The sequence below is a fragment of the Manis javanica genome, chromosome 2 (genome assembly GCF_040802235.1).
Source record: "Manis javanica isolate MJ-LG chromosome 2, MJ_LKY, whole genome shotgun sequence".
NCBI classification, from domain to species: Eukaryota; Metazoa; Chordata; class Mammalia; order Pholidota; family Manidae; genus Manis; species Manis javanica.
The window spans coordinates 184,463,881-184,484,074 of NC_133157.1; the positions used below are offsets into that span (position 1 = coordinate 184,463,881).

General features: G+C 44.3%; 1 protein-coding gene across 7 annotated transcripts in view; it reads left to right on the top strand.

Annotated features, from left to right (window-relative positions):
• VPS13B (vacuolar protein sorting 13 homolog B) overlaps positions 1–20,194 on the top strand; it is an 861,603-nt gene that overhangs the window by 831,192 nt on the left and 10,217 nt on the right. For all 7 annotated transcript variants that reach the window (XM_073229878.1, XM_073229881.1, XM_073229877.1 and 4 more), the window contains 4 exons: positions 5,980–6,098; positions 9,833–10,638; positions 14,600–14,776; positions 16,507–16,677. In XM_073229878.1, coding sequence (XP_073085979.1) covers positions 5,980–6,098; positions 9,833–10,638; positions 14,600–14,776; positions 16,507–16,677 — 1,273 coding nt within the window. The remainder of the gene's footprint in view (positions 1–5,979; positions 6,099–9,832; positions 10,639–14,599; positions 14,777–16,506; positions 16,678–20,194) is intronic.

Genomic DNA, 20,194 nt, shown 5'->3' on the forward strand with positions numbered 1-20,194 from the left:
CTGTTATTTCTTATCTTTTAGATAATAGCCATTCTAACTGGTATGAGGTGATATCTCACTGTGGTTTTGATTTGCATTTCCTTGATGATTAGTGATGTAGAGCATTTTTTCATGTGCCTGTTGACCATCTGTATTTCTTCTTTGGAAAAATGTCTGTTCTGCTCATTTTTTATCAGGTTAGTTGTCTTTTTGGTGTTGAGGTATATGAGTTCTTTATATATTATGGTTTTTAACCTCTTATCTGATATATCATTTATGAATATATTCTTCCATACTGTAAGTTATCTTTTTATTTGTTTGTTGATGGTATCCTTTGCTTTACAGAAGCTTTTTAATTTGAAGTAGTCCCAATTATTTATTTATTTTTGCCTTTGTTTTCCCTTTCCTGGGGCAATGTGTCCAGAAAAACATAGCTCATGCTTATGTTTGAGAGATTTTTGCCTATGTTTTCTTCTAAGAATTTTATAGTTTCATGTCTTATACTTAGGTATTTAATCTATTTCAAGTTTACTGTTGTGTATGCTTTTATACAGTAATCATTTCATCCTCTTGCATGTAGCTGTCCACTTTTCCCCACACCATTTATTTAAGAGACTGTCTTTTCAACATTGTATATTCATGGCTCCTTTGTCATACATTAATTGACCATCTATGTATGGGTTTACTTCTGGGCTCTCTATTCTGTTCCATTGATCTATGGATCTGTTCCTGTGCCAGCACCATACTGTTTTGATTACTGTAGCTTTGTAAGATAGCTTGAAGTCGGGGAGCATAATACCTCCAGCTTGTTCTTCTTCTCAAAATTGCTTTGGCTATTCAGGGTCTTTTGTGTTTCCATATGAATTTTAGGATTATTTGTGGCAGTTCATTGAAAAAAGCTATTGATATTTTGATAGGAATTTCATTGAATCTATAAATTTCTTTGGGCAGGATTGAATGCCATTCTTCTACCTACATACGTAAGACAAAGTCTTATTGGTCAAAGCGCTCTAACACATACAAATGGCAAAATACAGAGTATCCCCAAAATGTTTTGTGGTTAAAGCAGGAAGTGTCTTACTCTGTGTTGCCTCTCCACACTTTGCGCACATACTCCACACTACCAGTGTGAAGTGAAGAAAGTAAAAAAATAGTAAACAACAGCATTGATCAGGACTGGCTAAATTATTCTGCAATAACAGAGTACTCAAACAAAAAAACAAAAATCCCCTGGCCATCAGTCACTTAATTCATTCTTTTTCCCACACTTAGAACAAACATATCTCCTCCCAGGTTCTAAAAAGTCACCACATCCAGGCGGAAATCCAGCACCTCTGAGTGATGCTCGGAGTCTGGGATGTGGCTCCTTTCCATCTGTAGACCTGTGATGTGCTCTCTCCTTCTCTCTGCCATTTTTTGGGACAGAATAACAGTAATAATCCCTCCAAACTGGAAAGAGGAAGAACAAGAGACACACAGCAGCTTCTCATCCATGACAATTGTGAAATTTTTCTGAGCATATATTGTGGGGTTTATACCCAGGAAACAAGGAACAGTACTTAAGCCCTGTTTCTGCTCTTGGAAGAGTTCTCTTCCCACTATTCCTCCAATCCCTGCATCTACCCTCAGAGATCATCTTTGGCCACATCTGAAGCTTGTATTGAGTCTCAAATAATCATAGTCTCTTTCAGTCTAGGTTCATGAGTTTCTTAGGCAGTAGTCATTTCTCAAAATTCAGGAGACTTTGCTAATAACCAGAGAATTGCTAATAACCATACTATTGGTCCTATTTTAAAGACATATTTCTGTGCTATCTTGCTTCCTTACCTCTCTCTGGATTTAAGAGAGCTTCTGTGGCAAAGTTATACTCTTAAGCTGAACTTTTTTCTGAGTCACTTTGACAACGAAGAAGTTTTAACATTGAGTGTGGTGCCTATACATAGCCCTGAGGCTGAGTAGTAATCTGCCTTCATAGTCAAAGACTAAATTTTATCTCTGATGTTTGAGGTTTAAAAGCATTTCTGACTTTGCAAGGTCCTGAATTTCTGGAATCTCTCTATTCTCTTTCATTTTATTTGTAAACTGGCCAATACTTTCCCAGCTCATTTCCTCTTCATAATATATTGCCAGACATTGCCAATAGCAGCCAACACACACTAATGTTTTGTTTTCAAACTTCATCTTCTAGAGGTATAAATCTATTAGGTTTATAATCTATATCCCAAGTAATCTCAGACAAGAGTTTTACTAAATGTCCTGCCACTTCATAACATGAATCCCTTTTTCTGTAGCTCTCAATGTCAGTTTCCACTGTCTGACCATTAAGCCAAGGACTCATATTTTAGATTTTTGCTGGAACCCTACCTCTATTACCAATATCACTATTAGTTAGTACAGGCTAGTTTATGCTTCCTGTGATAATCCTAGAATATACTTCTTGCTCATGCTACACTCCTCGTGTTTGTCATTAGGAGGATTGTGTTCCACATCACAGTCATGTAAGGATCAGCGCTGATGGAGGCTTCATCACCTCCTCTCTACACCATTAGAGCAGCCCACCCCCAACTCCTAGAGGCTTGAAATGATAAAGGATTTGATTGGGTGATTTTTCTGCAGGATGAGCTTGGGATCATTCATGCAGCTGCATGCAGTTGGAGGGTTGGCTGAGGGATGAGTTCAGCTGGGAAGTCTGGGCATCTCTCCCACATGGTCTTTCCTTTTAGGGAGACTAGACCAGGCTTCCTCGCATGACGGCAAGAGGGCAAACCTCAGTAAGCAGTCGTGTGCTGATACCTCATTAGCTGAAGAAAGTCACATAGCCAAGCTGTCAGTCTTGGAAGAGACTAAACACACATGGATACTGGGATGTACAATCCCTTGGTTATGTAAGAATCTACCATAACCATTGTTGTAGAACATGAATCAGCAAACTTTTTTGTCAAGGTCTAGATAATAAATATTTTATTCTTGGAGCCCATACAGTCTCTGTCAGAGTTTCTCAATTTTGCTATCAGAGACAATATATAAATATTGTACTGTGTTTCAGTACAATATTAACAGGCAGCAGATTGGATTTGGACCATTACTCATAGGGAACATAAAGCCTTTATCCAGTTTCTGCAGCAATGGAAGAAGACTGGCTCTTTTATATTTTGGCTCAGAAGTAATACATGTCAATTCTGCCTTTTAGCCCATTGACCAAAACTAGTCACACAGCCATACCTAACTGTAAGGGGACGAGGAATATAGTTCTGCACTGTGTCTGGAAGAAAGGGGGAGCTAGACGTGGGTGGGCACTAGAAGTATCTACCACAGGAGCCACGTTGAGGTGATATCCACTCAAATCTGTACTGAGTACCAAGCACTGGTTATAAGTACTAAATATAATGGACACAAAACCATCGCCCTCATGAGCTTATACAGAGACCATGATGGTTAATAGACTAAGAAGGAGAAGCACCCTATACATCTCTGCCCTGGAACCATTTGTTATCTCATGTGTGTACTTAGGTTCTTTACCACCTGGGATGTGAGCAACTTGGGGGCAGGATTTTATCTTCTCAGTACCTACTACAGAGACTGGCTCTTTGTAGGTATACTTTAAGTATTGAATAATTGATTGGGTGATTAAATGAACAAGCCATCAGACTAAATCAAGGATTTATTTTGTTTCTGGAGGACCTGGTTTAGCTGTGCCTAATTTCTGTGGCCAGGCACTTAGGTACCCAACTCCCTAATCCCTAGAGCTGCCACTGCACAAAGTACTTGATCTTGTGAGTTATTTCTCCACATTTGAAAAGACACAGGATAGGCTCCAAGAATTAAAGTCCGTTTCTTCCATTCTAGTGGTGAGTGAAAGGGATACCAGCAAAATTTCTCTCTAGAGCCCAGATTTTTGGCTAGCAGAAGTACCTTAAAGGTTTAGGTTAATTCACTTGCTTTCAAAGTCCCTTGGGCAGTTAACAGAAACCGTCATCTTGCCTTATCTTTACTATCTTAGTGCAAGTATCTTCATTCCATAATGTCTGAAGAATACTTTGAGAATGAGCAAAACAATAAATATTTCCCTCTTTTGATGCCCTCCTGTCTCCTTTGATGGGTGGTAGTTCCAGTGTTTAACATTCTCTGCTAAAACCCTAGGGTACACACTGAAGTTATGGACAGTTACTGAGAGAAGGGAATATAAACAGTAACATAGGACCTTCAAAAGGTTTATGCCTTTCTGTGGACAAATCTCATGTCTGTAAGCCTAGTAAAAAAAGCATTTGACATACATTACATATCATATAAAAATAATTACTTTTATAAATGTGAGTGTTTCTCAAAAAATACCTGCTTTGTTTTAAATTCATGAACTAAGTCATTTTTTAAGTTGGCTAAATTCCAAATTTTATCGGTCAAGTTCAATTCTTACCACTGGAACAAATAGGGCAAATTCAGGATGCAGAATCTTTTGAACAGGTATGTTTCCAAAACAATCCATTTGGGAAACATGTCTGTAAAGAATGCAGACTGACTCTTCTGTCCTTAAGACGCTGACAATCTAGTGATTAAGTCAGGTGTATAAACAGTGACTATAATACAAGCAATAATATTTGTGATCAAATAGAAATAATGTTAAAAGTACTTGAGGAATATAGGAGTAGGTATCAAACTGAGGAAAGGAATAGAAAAATTAGAGAGTACCTTCATGGAATTAGGTGTTCTTAAGTTAATGTGCAAAGACACACTGGATTTGCGAAGGACTTACCCAGTGAAAGTGCGTTCTCAGCACAGGGAGTGCTGAATGGCAGACAAGGGCCTGAGCTGGAGCAGTGGCTGTAGGGCGAAAAAGAAGGCACTAGAGGAGCTGGTGGCTGCCGGCCTGCAGATGAGGAGGAAGGAGGCAGAGATGATATCCGGTGCCCCGGATATGGAACACAGTCAGAATTTCTGGAGGAGGAGCCACTGTACAAGAAAGAAGCCCAGTGTCTTTGAAGTCACTTCAGACTTGAGTCTCTGACTCTTCCGGGTGGTTCTGTGTACACTCTTCCTGCTACCTATTCATTTGGTCAAAATCAGAATACATTCTTTGTATCTGAAAGCAGGCACCCAGCTTTGTTCCTTCACCCAGGAGTTTTCAGTCCTTCTGCTTTTATTTGCTGTCCTAGTAATAATTAAGGGCCCAGACTTGGACTGAATAGATATTTCAAATCATCAGAATCAACATTCCTACACATAAGGAGGTTCTTGCCCCTGCCTACAGGTAATGCTGGTTGTGAGCATGATGTTCTTGGAGTTGTTTTTCAAATAGTTCTGTTCTGTTTTCAAATATTTATCCATTGAAGCAGTGTGAGTATTTAATGCTGAAAGGACATCTGTTCTGCTGGCCTGGCACCTGGTTTCTGAGGTAGAACTTTTTTTAGGTCTTAGTCCACCTTCTCATAGAAGAAAAATTAGTTTTGACTCCAAGCAAATGAAGTTATCTGACATTCTTGTTACAAGTTATGTGAGGGTTGCTGAAGGGATTATGGCATGTCTTACTGGCAGGTTTGGGGGTATATTTTGTGTCCCCAGCACAAAAGGGCTTCCTTGTAATAGGAAGTCAACTCTCAAGAGCCTGGAAGTTTTTTGCACATTGCATTTCAAGTACTTAGTTGTTGGGCTTTTTCCACAGAGATTCATATGCACACACAAAGCTGGCCCATGGCCGGGCTCCCGCCCGCACAGAGCTACTTGCCAGTTCCAAAGAAGCAGGGAATGAAGACACTCATGCCCTGTCATCCATCGTTTTTTTTTTCTATGAACCTTACAGCTGGATATTGAAAAATCTGGATTTGATCTTTCTTTCCTTTTTTTTTTTTGCTTTCAAGTCAGCTGAATAGCCTGTACACATGGATATTAAGAAATATAACCAGGAAGTATTGTCGTATTGAATCAGAGCATAAGACATTTGAAGTCAGCCATATCAGTTGTGTTTCTTACTTCTTTTTACTCAGATTTTTAATATTCTTTTTATAGGTTGTGTTCCTGATTGGCTTTGGCTGTGTATATGTGGACATTGTCCATCAGTGTGGCACAGTCTTCATCACTGTGGCCCCAGAAGGAAAAGCAGGACCTATTTTAACCAATACCAACAGGTAGGCTTAATGATTATCCCAGCAGCAGTTATAGTAAGCTTTCCCATTATTAATTTGTAAACCTACTGTTTACCTTATTTTGTCATCCCTAGATATACATTGAAACTTTTGGTTAATTATTGTGGAATCCATAGGATAGGGTTATTAGTATTAATCCTACCTATAATAAGTAGCAATATATCATCTTCCTTGGGTACCCCTTCCAGTTCTTCTGCGTGAAATTTAACAGACTGACTTACAAACTATGGCATGCATCTTAGGATCTATATTATCATTAGCATGAAATGTAAATTAATACTTCTGTGTTCTCATGACAACCTAGTAATTAGGCTTAGCAATTAGAGGTACATTAACCACTTAGAACCACATTTTCCTCCCTTAAGCTGAGTGCTGCCACCATTTCTTACTAACATAAACCAAAGAGTTAATATCCTTAATTTAAGAGAGCACACATAGTTCAGTAGGAATGATATGAAGACAGCTCCTCCTTCCAGAAGTAAAATAAGGTCACACACATGAAAAGAAAATTCTAGGAAGAGGAAATATAAGTAATGAAAGAAATGCAAATTTAAATAAGACATTATTTGTCAAATTGACAATGATGTTCCCTTATGTGCAGTCCTAAAAGAAGTGTCAATTATTACCATTTTCTGGAAAGCACTTTAGCCACATGTATATTAAGACCTTTAAAATCCCTTTGGCTAGGAAATTCCACTTTTAAGAGTTTTAAGAATTTAAGAATTAGAGCAGTAATTATAAAAGTAGGTAAAGACATGTGGAGAGAGAGATTTATCACATTACTAATTACAATGGCAAAATATTCAGAGTACAAATGCCCATCAGTAGGGAAATGGATGATACATAAATATACCATAAATGGTATAGCCACAGAAAAGAGGCTTATAGGATTATAGTGGAATAGAAAAATGTATATGATAAATCTAAAATAAAACAAACGAAACATAAAATTAAATATATAAATATCCTTGTGTGTCATATGTACGCATATACATGTAAGTACATAAATGCACACATTCTGTCGCATGCACACATGCACAGAACATTCCTAGAAATAAAAAGAAAAAGAATTAAAATTGTTAACAGAGTCAGGTTATAAGTATTTTAATAATTTTCTATACTTTAACTTTCTATAATAAGTATATAATCAGAAAGTTTATTATTAATTCTAAAATTAAGTTAAAATATAAAACAATACCAACTTTCATACACTGGTTTAAGCGCTCTTTTAAGAAAGTTCCTTGCTTTTCATATATGGTTTAGAAACTCCTTAATGTGGACCCTGCCAAACTACTATTAATTTGAATTTATAGTATTGCAAAGCAAGGTTGTATTGAATGTTTTCTTTGCCCAGAAGTATTTGTAAAAAATTAATAGTATAACAAAATTGGAGACTACATTTTAAATTGCAGTTAACACAAAATTTCAAGCCTATATAATTTTAGAAACATTTTATGTAGGGCAATAGTAGGACATTGTTAATGACAAGAACAGCAATCCATATATTCAATGGTAGAAATAAGAAAGGCAAAAATCTTTACTTGTATCCCCTTAATTCATTTACTTAACAAATATTTTCAAAGTGCTTAGTGGTTACCAATTACTGTTCTAGGAATGGGTTACATTGGTGACTAAAAAGACCAAAACCCCTGCCCTTGAGGAGATGATCACGTTCTTTTCTGTGTGGAATGGGTAGACACAGAATAACATAATAAAAAAGGAAATGTTTTGGCACAGTAGAGGTTGGCATCCTAGAGGGACAGAAACAGGGCCCAGTAAGAAGGACTGCATGTGCCAGGGCACAGGGACTGAGAACAGTCTGAGAAAATGGGTCCAGGGAGGCCTCACCAAGAAGGCAGCATTGGAGCTAAGACTGGCAAGCAGCAGGGGTGTTAGTGGTGTGATTCCTTGGGGAGGGCTTCCCAGACAGACGGCACAGAGACTCAAAGGTCTGAGGCAGTGGGCCTGGCTTATTGGAGGAGCAGAGAAGGGGCCAGTGTGGCCACAAGTGGGTGAAGTGGGTAGTAGTGCCTGAGGCCAGAGAGGTAAGGGCTGGAAGGCGGGAGCACATTGTGAAGGGCTAGTTTTAATTCTGATTGAAATGGGGAAATCCTTGGAGCATTTTGAACAGAGAAGTGACATGATCTGACCTAAATTTTTAGATTGGTCGCTCTATTGAAGTAGACTGCAGAGAAGCCGGGTGGAAGCAGGGAGACTAGTTAGGAGATTACACTAGTACCTCCCCCCACAGTGAGAGATGCCGATGACCTTGACTACAGTGGCTTCAGTGGGAGTGGTATGAAGTGGTCAGATTATGGATATACTTTTTAAAGAAAAGCCAAGGGGATTTCCCTGATACACTGATAAGGGTTAAAAAGAGAAACATCAAGGAGGACTCTGAAAAGTTTGATATAATCAGCTGGTAGCATGTGGGTGCCATTAACTGAAACAGGAAAGTCTGTGTATAGCTTTAGGGGTGAAATCAAGAGTTTGACTAGACATGACAAGTTGAGATGTCTTTTAGACATAGAAATGACTGTGGATAGGCAGATACATAAGCTTGGAGTTCAGGGATAGTTCTTGCATAATTGTGACTTTGGAAGTCATCAGCATATAGATGGAGTGTCAAGCCATGACATTGGGTGATATCTCCATGGGAAGTGAGTGAGGATGAGAAAAGAAGGGGCCCAAGGCCTGAGTTGGGCCTTGGGCACCTCAACTTTAAGAGGCCTGGGAGAAGAGGGAGAAACACAAGTGACTGAAAAATGGTGACCAGAGGCAGAAGAGTCCAGAGAGACATGGAAAGAAAGTGTTCCCAGGAGGAGGGAGCTGTTAACAGTGTCAGATGCCATCCTAGGTTAAGGGAGCCACAAACCGAACGTCCATCATTTGCTTTACCCGTGTGGAGGTCACTGGTGGCCTTGATGAGAGTTGCTCTGATAGGTGGGATTGGGGGATAGCAGAGCAGCAGCCGGCGTGGAGCAAGATGAAGAAAGAATGGACAAAGAGGAATGAAAAGGAGACAATGTGTATAGAAAGTGTTTGGAGTTTTTATGTAAGGGCATCAGAAAAATGAGTGATAGCTAGAGCAGCAAGTGGGGTTCCAAAAGGAATTTTTAAGATTGGAGAAATGCCATCAGGTTTGCAAGCTGCCAGCAGTGAAGAAAAAGTGATGCTGTGGGAGAGGACTGCAGTACTGGAGTGCTGCCTGCAGGGAGGTAAGCACAGAGCAACAGTGCACAGCAGCCAGGTGTTCCTGGCAGGAGTGCAGGCAGGCCCGCTGGAGAGATGGTGCGTGAGCTGAGCCAAGGCTCTGGCCAGCCGACAGGCTGTGGTGGGTGTCCATGGTGCGAAGCTTTCTTCTGCTTGCTGTACTTCTTCAATTTAAGGAGTCCTGGTTATTTTACTGTGTTTCCTGCCTTGTGGTGATCATGATGGGGAATTAGCACACAAAGCCTAGAGGGATTTTGGAGTAAAAATCTGGTGTTGATGGGAGAAACACATACAGAAGCATGGCCAGAACTTGACTGGGAGCATTGCCCAGCCCTGCTGGAGTGTGGTCAGCTCCATGTCCAGATATGATGTACTGAAAGCTGAAGTCTTACATGTTTCTTAGGAGGCTCTGATGGGCTATCAGAAGGTGCTTAATAAGGCACCATCATCTAGAAGAGAAAGAATGCCAGGGAGACTAATGTCCCTTTCCCTTTCTCCTCTAGAACCCTGGAGAAGATTGTGACGCTCAAAGGGCTCATCACTCAGTTGAGCCTGGCAGTCTTTGATGACCTGACCCACCACAAAGCATCATCGGAGCTCCTGAGGCTCACACTGGACGGAGTCTTTCTCCACGTGGCCCCTGCAGCGGGCCACCTCCCCGGGGACGAGCCTGCTGCCGCGCTCTGTGAGCTCTACTGCGTGGAGGTCTACTGTGGGGACCTGCAGTTGGACAACCAGCTGTATAACAAGTCCAACTTCCACTTTGCTGTCTTGGTCTGCCAGGAAGAGAAAACAGAACCTACTCTGTGCTCCCAAATGCAGAGTCTCTTTGTGTCCGGCAAAGATTTGGAAGAGTACAAGAAAAATTGTTTTATCAAACTTTGTCTCACCTTAACTGAGGGCGAGAGCTGCATGTTTGATATTAATGAGCTCAGTTTTGAATTGAAACCTGCCCGGTTATATGTGGAAGATACATTTGTATATTATGTCAAAACTTTGTTTGAGACCTACCTTCCTAGCAGTGACCCGGCGGGTCGCCCCACGAGACTCCGGGGCGGCGCACAGGTGCTGCCCATGCAGGTTCGACAGCATGCCAGGGCCTTGGTGAATCCTGTGAAGTTGCGAAAACTGGTGATACAGCCAGTGAGTCTCCTCGTCAGCATCCATGCTTCCCTCAAGCTGTACATAGCCTCTGACCACACCCCGCTCTCCTTCTCGGTGTTTGAACGAGGCCCCATCTTCACTACAGCCAGGCAGCTCGTCCACGCCCTGGCAATGCACTATGCCGCTGGGGCGCTTTTCAGAGCAGGTGAGGACACAGGCTGAGGGCGAGCGATGAGCTAGAGCCTGGGCACAAAGGAAGCGCTCTGGGCTAGTGCGTTACTGACTTGAGTTCACAGGAAAGTAGTGGGGGAGGCAAAGAAGTGGGTCTTGCCACTAGCACAGGATTCAAAGCTAGATTCTGCCACTGCTAGCTGTCAGGCTTTAGGCGAGTTAATGAACTGGCCCAAGACTGTGTCATCTGTAAAATGGGTTTTAAGAGTTTTGAGAGGATAGAATGAAAGTATATAAAGTACCCTGCATTTTGCTTGACACTTACCACTCAAGCAATCGTAGCTGTTACATTCACTGTTATGTAACAGAATCTTTAATTCCATTTAGCAAACACTTCTTTAGCCCCATGTGGGTACAAGGCTCTCTATGAACACACTAGTACAGCCAGGAAAACTAGCCCAGGCTCTCAGCCCCTGGGCCTAAAAGAAATCCACCTCTAGGTTGTTAGCTTTCTTCATTACAGTCAATGAATAGTTGCAGGTGAGAAATTCAGAGGATTTGTGTGCTCATAAGATGCATAAAGAGCCTTCTACCTACCTAGCACAGCCCTGCCTGTCTAGACAAATCTCAAAAAGAAGGCTGTTGGTATCTCAGCTTCTCCACAGACCTGAGATGGAGACTGTGGGGGGTGGTATGCTTTTGTGTATAAGATGTTGTATGGGGGGTGCTATGCACTGAAAGGTAAGTGCTGGGAGCAGAGTGGGCCCCAAGTACTCCATGGTAGTTGGCATCGGGGCTCATGTTCCTGACCTGAGTTCACTGTAAAGCAGTTCAGTTTCATTATCAGCTGCCCTACCTTCCCACAAATTCAAGCCACAGACACCAGCCAGGGTTGGTCTTGTGGGCCCTTGCTGGTAAGAAACATGGAAGTCTTACTTTCTGAGAGTAACTGAGGAGACTTGTAACATGGCACTTGGTGAATGCATATATAAGATTCACACTGTAGCAGTAAATGATCCATGCTGTTGTCATCCTGGTAAGATTACATTTTCTCCATAGTGAAATTCATAGAGTGGGTGGGGCTACCCAGAACTCTTAACTGAAAATGACCTGATGGGAGTCTGGGGGTAAGGAACCCTGCAGAAAGTGTTATTTTAAGAGTTTGCACAATAGTGAAGAAACTGTTAGGTCTTGTTAAGAAGTCATTTAAAACTAAGCAGTTAACATTTCAAATTTAATAGACAGGTATATTTATAAACAATTTCAGAAACTTAACTCTTTTGAGCAGCTTTTCCTTTTAACACGAGAAACAGGCATGCACGTAGCTTTTGAGCTCTGCTCTGGGGCCTGGGAAGGAATAAGCCTCTGTCTGGTCCAGTCAGCACACAGTGCTGAGGTGTGGGGAGCAGCCATATGTGTAATGAGCTGGCGAAGAAAGTCCAGCTGTAGCACCAAGCGACCGTGTCCTTGTAGCCTGTGTGCTAAAAATGCTCTCTCTGTTTCATGTTTTTAATGAGCTTTCACAAGGACATTCTGTTTGGATTTTTTGTAATCCACCTAAAAATCCTCTAAGCTGTTGTCAGCCTCACTGTACACCAAGGCAAGAAATTCTAATATAGAGGGCCAAGTTTTTAGGGCCTGTTGGGAATTCTGTCACTAAAAACAAAAGCCTACAGACAATCTGAAGATTATCTGAGGAGAGCAGTGATGGAAAGACCTGGAAATGGGGAGATAGTAGGTCACCAGCCCGCAGGAAGAAGAGTCTAAAGAGAATGTACTGGCATCCGGGTAGGGCTGGGAGAGGGCCGGCCTGGGAGCGGACGACATGCCTCTGCACCCCATGTGGGCCAGGGTTCCCCACCTGGGCCTGATCAGGACATTCCTGTGGGATGGTCAAAATACCTGAACCTCATCTCTGGGGAAGATTGTGGAGTCACCTTGGCGAGGTGTTAAAAGTGAAGAATAGTAAAGTAATTAGGAATGAGTAACTAACCCTATGTGGCCTTTATAATTCCCTGGGGTCCCTCTCAAACCCAAGTCTCAGTTTGATGAGAAGGGAGACAGACAGCCCTTTTCCAACAAAATTTCCAGATAAGTAAGCAAAAGATACATTTGTTTTTGGAGGAAAATAACTAAAGAACAGTGCCCTTGGATGCTTGCTGCCTTTTACTGAACAGCTGAGATGCCACTGAGTAGCAGCTCTGGCCCACACATAGCCCTCCAGTCCGGCAGTGGCCCTAATCCGGGAGATTCCACAGAGAGTCCACTCACGCCACCCATTGTGCTGCCTGCACTGCCCCATTGTAGAGTAGCCTTTGCTTGGCAATAGGTACTGTCCTTCCATTATTTCTATGTGGCATCTTTGGAGAGAAGGGGAGTTAAGATGTTTCTAGACCAACCTTTTGTTTCCAGGTTGAACCTTACAACTATTTCAGACTAAAGAAAATCTGCTGTTTCTTTACCTCCCAGAGAGGGCCCTCCAAGAAGGAATAGTACACAGCCTTCCACAATACCCTGCCTACTCACAGACAGAGTGGGCAGGCTTCAGAATCAGGTGCACCTAGGTTGGAAACCTAGGCCATGTGTCCAACCAGCAGAGAGATTGTGAACAATCCCACATCTCCTTTTCCTACCTCCGTGTGAGACAGGACCCCCAGGCTGGATCTGCCGCATCCCCCTAGTGCCATCCTGACCCTGAGCAGAGGCTCAGCCATGAACTCATCTGAATTTACATAAAGGGAAGTAGTAGTACTTCTCGTGCACAGTTGCTGTGAGGAATAAATGAGTTGAATGCCTGGTACCCATAGGCCCTCCCATTTATAATCTTCATCTTCTGGAAATAATTTTCCTCTTTAACCTAGTGTTATTCTCTTAATGTTCCAATGAAGAGAGGTGGACTCAAATTTAAGAATGTCCCCCTGCACAAGGGCTGGATACCTTTTGGGCCTTGGCTTGGCTCTCGCACCCCTACCATCCTGACCCCCCCAGGACTAGTGACTTGGCTGGATTTCTCTGCTACAAACTTGTCCCCAAGAATCTGCTGGCAAGGCCAGATTGGCTCCCACACTGGCCTGTCCCTGCCGTCTCCCCATTCAAGCACTTTCAGCCCTAGGCTGAGAAAGTTGCCTGTCCAGAATCCTGCTCTCCTAAGCCCTTAGCCCTTGCCGGCACTTCTAGCCCAGTGGGGGGTGGGGGGGTGGCGCTGTTAGCGCCCACCCCAGGAAGGAAGGCAAAAGGACGCCACCCCACAGCCATGTTCCCACAGTGCAGTCGGGTCACTGAACAGCTCTGGCCAGCCCCAGCTCAAATAGGAAAGCAGATCCAAAGCTCCCCTCCTGGGACATTTTCAGGGAACGCTCCCCTCTCACTAACCTAATCTGTGTGTCCATGTCACTGAGGTTTGCACGAGTGAAGCTGGGACTGAAGGGAGGAGAGAGACATTTGTCTGGCTCCAACTCTGCTCCAAAGGGAAGCACTCAGCTTGGTAGGATTGGGAAAGATTAAAAGTAACTCCTCCATCCTTGTCAGAACTTTGCATCCCCTTTGCAACACCCCCTTTAGCATCTGGCCTCATGCCCCAACCAGACATCTCCTCCTCATCCTGGTGCCTCCACTGCCCCAAGAAAGTAAAGATAACTTCCCAGCCTGCAAACACCTGCAGCTTGAGGGACTGCCTTTCCTTGGGTGGGTAGGAGCATGTGCCCTGCTGCACACAGGTCCCTTTTAGCAAGAATGCACAAGGCTCAGGCAGGAAAATCGTATTAAAGCTATTTGTGAGGCTGCCAAAAGGATCACTTTGATTTATAAAGTATGAAAGTTTGCCATTTATGAATTCACAGGGAATGAGTTATTTCCCATATTTTGCTCAGAGGAGCTTATTGCATTCTCAATTCTAGTGTGAAAAACGAGTTGCAGGGAAAATGGGTCACTTTTCCCATATGCTGAAAGTGCTATATTTAAGGTTATGGTAACCCACTCCCTTTGGTCTCCTGCAGGCTGGGTGGTTGGATCTCTGGAAATCCTCGGCAGCCCAGCCAGTTTGGTGAGAAGCATTGGGAATGGGATCGCCGACTTTTTTAGGCTTCCGTATGAGGGGCTGACCCGAGGCCCAGGAGCCTTTGTGAGTGGAGTTTCCAGAGGGACGACATCATTTGTAAAGCACATTTCCAAAGGTAGCTATTTTGGTTCTTGTAATAATGCCTTATTTTCATTCCTTCCCTTATTTTTTATTTCTAAAAAACATGTTAAAGTTGTCAGTGCATTAAGTTTGCCTCTAGCTTTGTGTGACTTTTTAGCTCGCAGTGAAATGTTGGATTTGTAACAAAGCTCATATATAATGTCTTATGTTTTAAACAGATCACTACTTGCCTGTAGTGTGTGAAAATGTTTCAGAAACTTCAGAATTTCAAACCTCCCGTTGGGAGAACAAGGATTGGCTCAACTGTTATTCCATGTGATAAATGCAGAAATATTAAAGGTGTTCAGGACTTCTGCTAACCATCAGAAATCCTACACCCTGTTGCTTCATCACAATATTTTAAATGTAGATACAGTTGTCATGACTTTTGTAAGGATATGGATACATTTTGACGTGGAAACTGATTTGGAGGCGAAAGAGCCAACTTTTCTCTAGCTCGCCACGCAAACAGCGCCATCTTGTGGTCCCAACGATCACCAGGCACTGAAAGCAGCTGCTGCCCATGAGAATTCATGTTACCCGTGTATTTGCTTCGTATTTCGGTCAGGTTGGCAGTGACCTGGGAAGGAACTAACAAGGTCCATCTGAGTCCTCTTCTCTTCTCAAGGGGCAGGGAAAACAGGCAAAGGGCTTTTAATGTCAATAAGTGCTGCAACTCTGTTAGGAGTGGCCAGGTTATAAGTCTCTAGAAGGCTCGAAAGAAGACTTGAGCTCTTGAGCTAGAAGGACCCATGGTCCAGAGAGGGGGGCTGGCAAGGGAACAGCAAAGGCAATAAGCCAAATCCAATGGGCAGTGGCAGGACCACTCCCGCAGCTCCCAGTCACCAAGGAGGCCTCCAAGCTGAGCTCAAGGAACTTGCAGATGTGTCACTGAGGAATTTCTCACTCTTAACACTGAGTCTTTGTGGTTCTGTTGTTTTTATTTTAAAATAAGACAACCAACACCTGCTAAATTGAGCCCAGTGGTAATTTTAGCATACTGACTCACTGTTTTTTTACTCTTATTCTCCCCTACCCATACCCAAGCAAAATCTGTTTGGTCTGATGGTATACGTGTGTGCATGTGTGCATGCACATGGACTTTCTTAGGAAAACCAGACGGAATCATGGTTTTCGTGTGATTTATTTCCTTTATTGTCCTCACTTTTTTCAGTTAATATCCTGAAAATCAAAATTGCCCATATTCTCTGCAGCACAATGGTTAGTTCCTCAGAATGTCAAATGATAAAGCTTAGTGTCTTCCTTTACTGTGACTGAAGTAATAAGAAGGGAATAAATTTTATTCCTAAAGTGGGAACATTTCTTTAGCATCAGTCGAAAATTCATCAACATAACCTTAATGTTTAAAATCAGAGCCGGCAAATTTAAACCTTAAATATTGGGCCTCATTGAGGACATCAAAACTAACCAGGCCCTGACAGTCCCATGATAGTGAATGATAGTTCCATAGGAAACTCTCAGCATTTTTTGGTAACAGAAATTCTTGTCCTAGCCCTTTTGAGAAGTGCCATCACCCTCATAAGCAAGTGTCAATCTTCACCTATTTCCTTAAGGCTGTTGCTCCCACTGCCCATGAGGAAGCCCCCGTCACTCACCACTTGGGCATGTCCGCAAGGCACAGGTATGCCTCCAGCACCCCTCCTCCCTCTCCTGCAGCCCTCCAGGGACCACCATGTGACCAACCCATGTGCTCTGCACCCACAGGCACCCTCACCTCCATCACCAACCTGGCCACCAGCCTCGCCCGGAACATGGACCGGCTCTCGCTGGACGAGGAGCACTGCACCCGGCAGGAGGAGTGGCGGCGGCAGCTCCCAGAGAGCCTGGGCGAAGGGCTGCGGCAGGGCCTGTCCCGCCTGGGCATCAGCCTCCTGGGTAAGGTGCTGCCGGGACTGCAGGGACTGCATGCTCCAACCCTGCAGGCAGGCCGAGGGGCACGGGCTCCAGGGACTGGGGGTGCTGTGAAGTGTAATTCTTTCCTTAGATGAAATTGAGGCTCAGAAGGATAAGGTGCCCACTCTGGTTCCCACTGTGAATCCCTGAGGTGCTGGAACAGGACCCCCTTTCTAGAGCCATCGTGCAGCTATGACAGGCCATCCCAGGACCTGTCCTGTCAGAGATTTACCTGCTCAAATAGTTGTGCTCTGCCTCCCATTGCTTCTGGTATAAAATGGGCCTCTGGCCTTAGTGTGGTGCCCCAAAAATATCATTCCATAGCAGGCCGCCTGGGCGTTGGGACATCAACACACTGACAGTGGTGCGCAGCCTCCTGGAGCACCCCCTCACTACCACAGATAATGCAGGTGCTTGCTTTTGTTTGAGTAGCACTTAAGCAACGTGCAAATGTCATGTAAACTTCAGTGAGGAGCTTGCGTTTTCCTTTTATTTTTTTAAGAGTGCCAGATCAGCCTGACTCAGAGTAATTACCGTTTGTCAGACAGCCAGATGGTATAGCTAGAGGTGAAGATTGCTACGGATATTTCCAAATGTTTGAAAAATAAGTGGCTTTGGAAAAATCTATAAAAAGGAAGCTTTAGAGCTGAAATTTTGCAGAGCAGGATTTTCAAGGGTATCTTTTGTTTATTTGTTTGCAAAGGAATTTAAAACTGTATTGCTTGGCGGGATGCCTGCCGAGCATCTGAAGGAGTGTTCGTCTTCCAGAGATCAAAGTACCCCAAAGCAGGGAAAGCTAAGGTCAGAAAAGATGAGCTTGAAAGGATCTGTCCTCTCTTCAGTGTGTAGTTCTATACACAAAGCCCTCAACTCAGCACAGCCAGCTGAGCCCCTGAGAGGAAGTAGTCAGATGTTACAAGTTCAGGTTAAGTTCTAGGAGTTGTTATAACATTCAGTGGTGTGGGGCACCATCATTGGATAATGCGTGGAAACCGGCAGACTAATGACCTGGCATGGAACTGCTGGGTAAAGGAGCGACCCCAAAGCAGTGGAGGCTGCTCTGGGGAAGGCATGTGGTGTGAGGGTGGGCCTCGTTCCTCAGGAGCCAGCAGACTTCAGGCTGTGGTGTCCAGGTCCTTTGTATGTAACTGAAGGCAAGTGCTTATTTTCTCTGAATCTGGGTTTCTCTTTAGTAAATTGGGGCAAGTCATACCATTATTAGAAATTATGATGGTCTGTCATGTGCCAGGCAGAGGGTCCCTGTTTGGTAAACAGCATCGCTCATTATTATGTGGTGGTAGCGAAGGAACTGTGAGAATTGCATGATTTCGAAGACTGTCCCAGCCAAGAGAGACATGTGAGCAATGGCAGGAACTTTTTCACTTTAGTTTTAGTTCAGGGGGTTAAGTTGTTGTACCCATAGGAAATGACAATGAAATTACCTTGGGGGCCTTGAGTCATTGTTTGGGGACTGTGGAACCTCTTTTTGCTGAGAATTGTGGGCTTTCTTTTCCCCTTCACTGGACAAAGAGCTTCTTTCCCTCCATCCAAGCTCTTCTTGGAGCTTACAGGTGCTCAGCAGAGGAGACATGAGCTGGCTGGCATGTGGCTGTTCTATCCAGACTCTTCCCACCCAGAGAAGCCCACACCCACTACCCAGCTTCTACTCTATAAAATTGTACCTGATGGTAAAAATTAGTTACATGAGGAGCCATGATTCACCTTTGTGATGTCACCTTTGGGCATGGCTCCTGGTGCTCACCAGGGTGAAGTCTGAAAGCTTTGATCTTTGCTGTAGTCATGGTGTGTTACACATCCTCAGCTGTGTGAGGGAGTCGAGCCTGTCTGTGGGAACTGCAGTGTGCTCACAGAGTCTCTGCACTTCTGGTAATTTCCAAAAACCTAGGAGTTCCAGAGGTAATGCAAATCCCTCCTCGGTATATACCAATCACACGAGCAAGTGCTGGCCTGAGCCTGGGGCCCTGAAAGCGGCACTTCCAGCAGTGCACCGTGAGCTGGGCGGCCATTTCTGTGCTCCACAGACTTTAGTGCACAGTGGGTATCTCAAGGTTGACCCAAACCAGCTTCCTTTTCTCTAAGAGTTCAAGAACTCTCTGTATCCCACATAATAACTGGGTCATCTCAAAATATCTGGTCCTAGGATGCCTGATAGGTAGCAGGAGGAAGGGTGGTGAGGAGGGCCAAGCCCCATCACATGGGAAAGTATAGATTTTTCACCAATTAATCCATCCCCAGAAATGGTGTTTAAAACTGCTAAATGCAATTAAGTGCCTAACTGAAGTTGGAGCTATTATAATAGTTTGAAATGCATGCTTAGTGAAATAAGAATATTAGTCTTCTGCTGCTACTTTTACAAGACAGAAACATTAGCGATCAGGTTAGTAAAGATGTATTTCAAGAGCACGTCAGAGCTGACAAAGTGCTTTCACTTGTGTCATCCTGCTTGGTCTTCAAACCTAGGCATGAATGAGGTGCGCCACTTGCCCAGGTCAGACCTCCAGCCTGGATGAGCACCTGGGCCTTTCCACGTGTCATGCACCCTGGAAGGCACCAAACCTGCAAACGGTCAGGATGTGGGGAGACTGAACAATCAGAAGTTTCAGCATAGGGAAAAAACACATTTCCCCAAAATGTTTATGGGTTTACTGGGCCTTCTTGACTCTGCTTCATCCTCATGGGCACACTTGGGTGTGTTCAGAGGCACTTGAAAAATCAGAGGAAGTCTTTAGCTGCCATGCCCAGCCGCATCGCCCCAGGTCCGTGAGGAAAAGTGTCAGCCGGCCAGGCCCGAGACGAGGCTGAGAGAGGCCGACAAGGCTCCTGGATGAGCTGCACGGCAGTTTTCGGAAAGCAAAGGCTTTTAGAGAAACTGTTTAGCCTGCAGACTTGGCACCAGGCTTGCCCGCACTTAGCAGATCTGTTCCCCAAGCCCCCACCCGCCTTTGCACCCCTCCCTGGAGTCTGCGCTGAGGGCGGATATGAGCTGTTGCAACCCCCCTCACGCTCGCTCCCAGATGGAGGAACTACTCTCGTGCGTACACACCCAAGGCAGGCTGTCCGAGCTTGCGTCCCCTGGGCGGCCGCCTGACTTAGGATGCGTTCCTCAGTTTCCCAGCAGCCACGCCTTCGTCCTCTCGCCCGCACGGGCCGCCGCTTGGGGTCCAGCGGAGCGACCCCCGCCGGGGGACTCAGGGCGGGCCCCCACCAGCGCGTGCGGAGGCGGCCCGCGCGAGGAGCCCCCTGCCCCGTTGCCCTATCCGCCAGGAGCAGATGGGTCTGCAGTTAGGGGGGAACTCAGGAACCCAAGTGCTTTCTGCTTGGTTGGCTGATCTGTCGCCCCCCACCAAAAAAGCCAGCTTCAAGCTGGACTCCCAAATGCGTTCCGCGGGTCTTTCTTGTCTCCGGAATGGTGAGCTGGAAGTGGTGTCCCAGCTTCGGCCTGTACATGTGTTACTGTGATTTTTTTTATTAGTGCCCA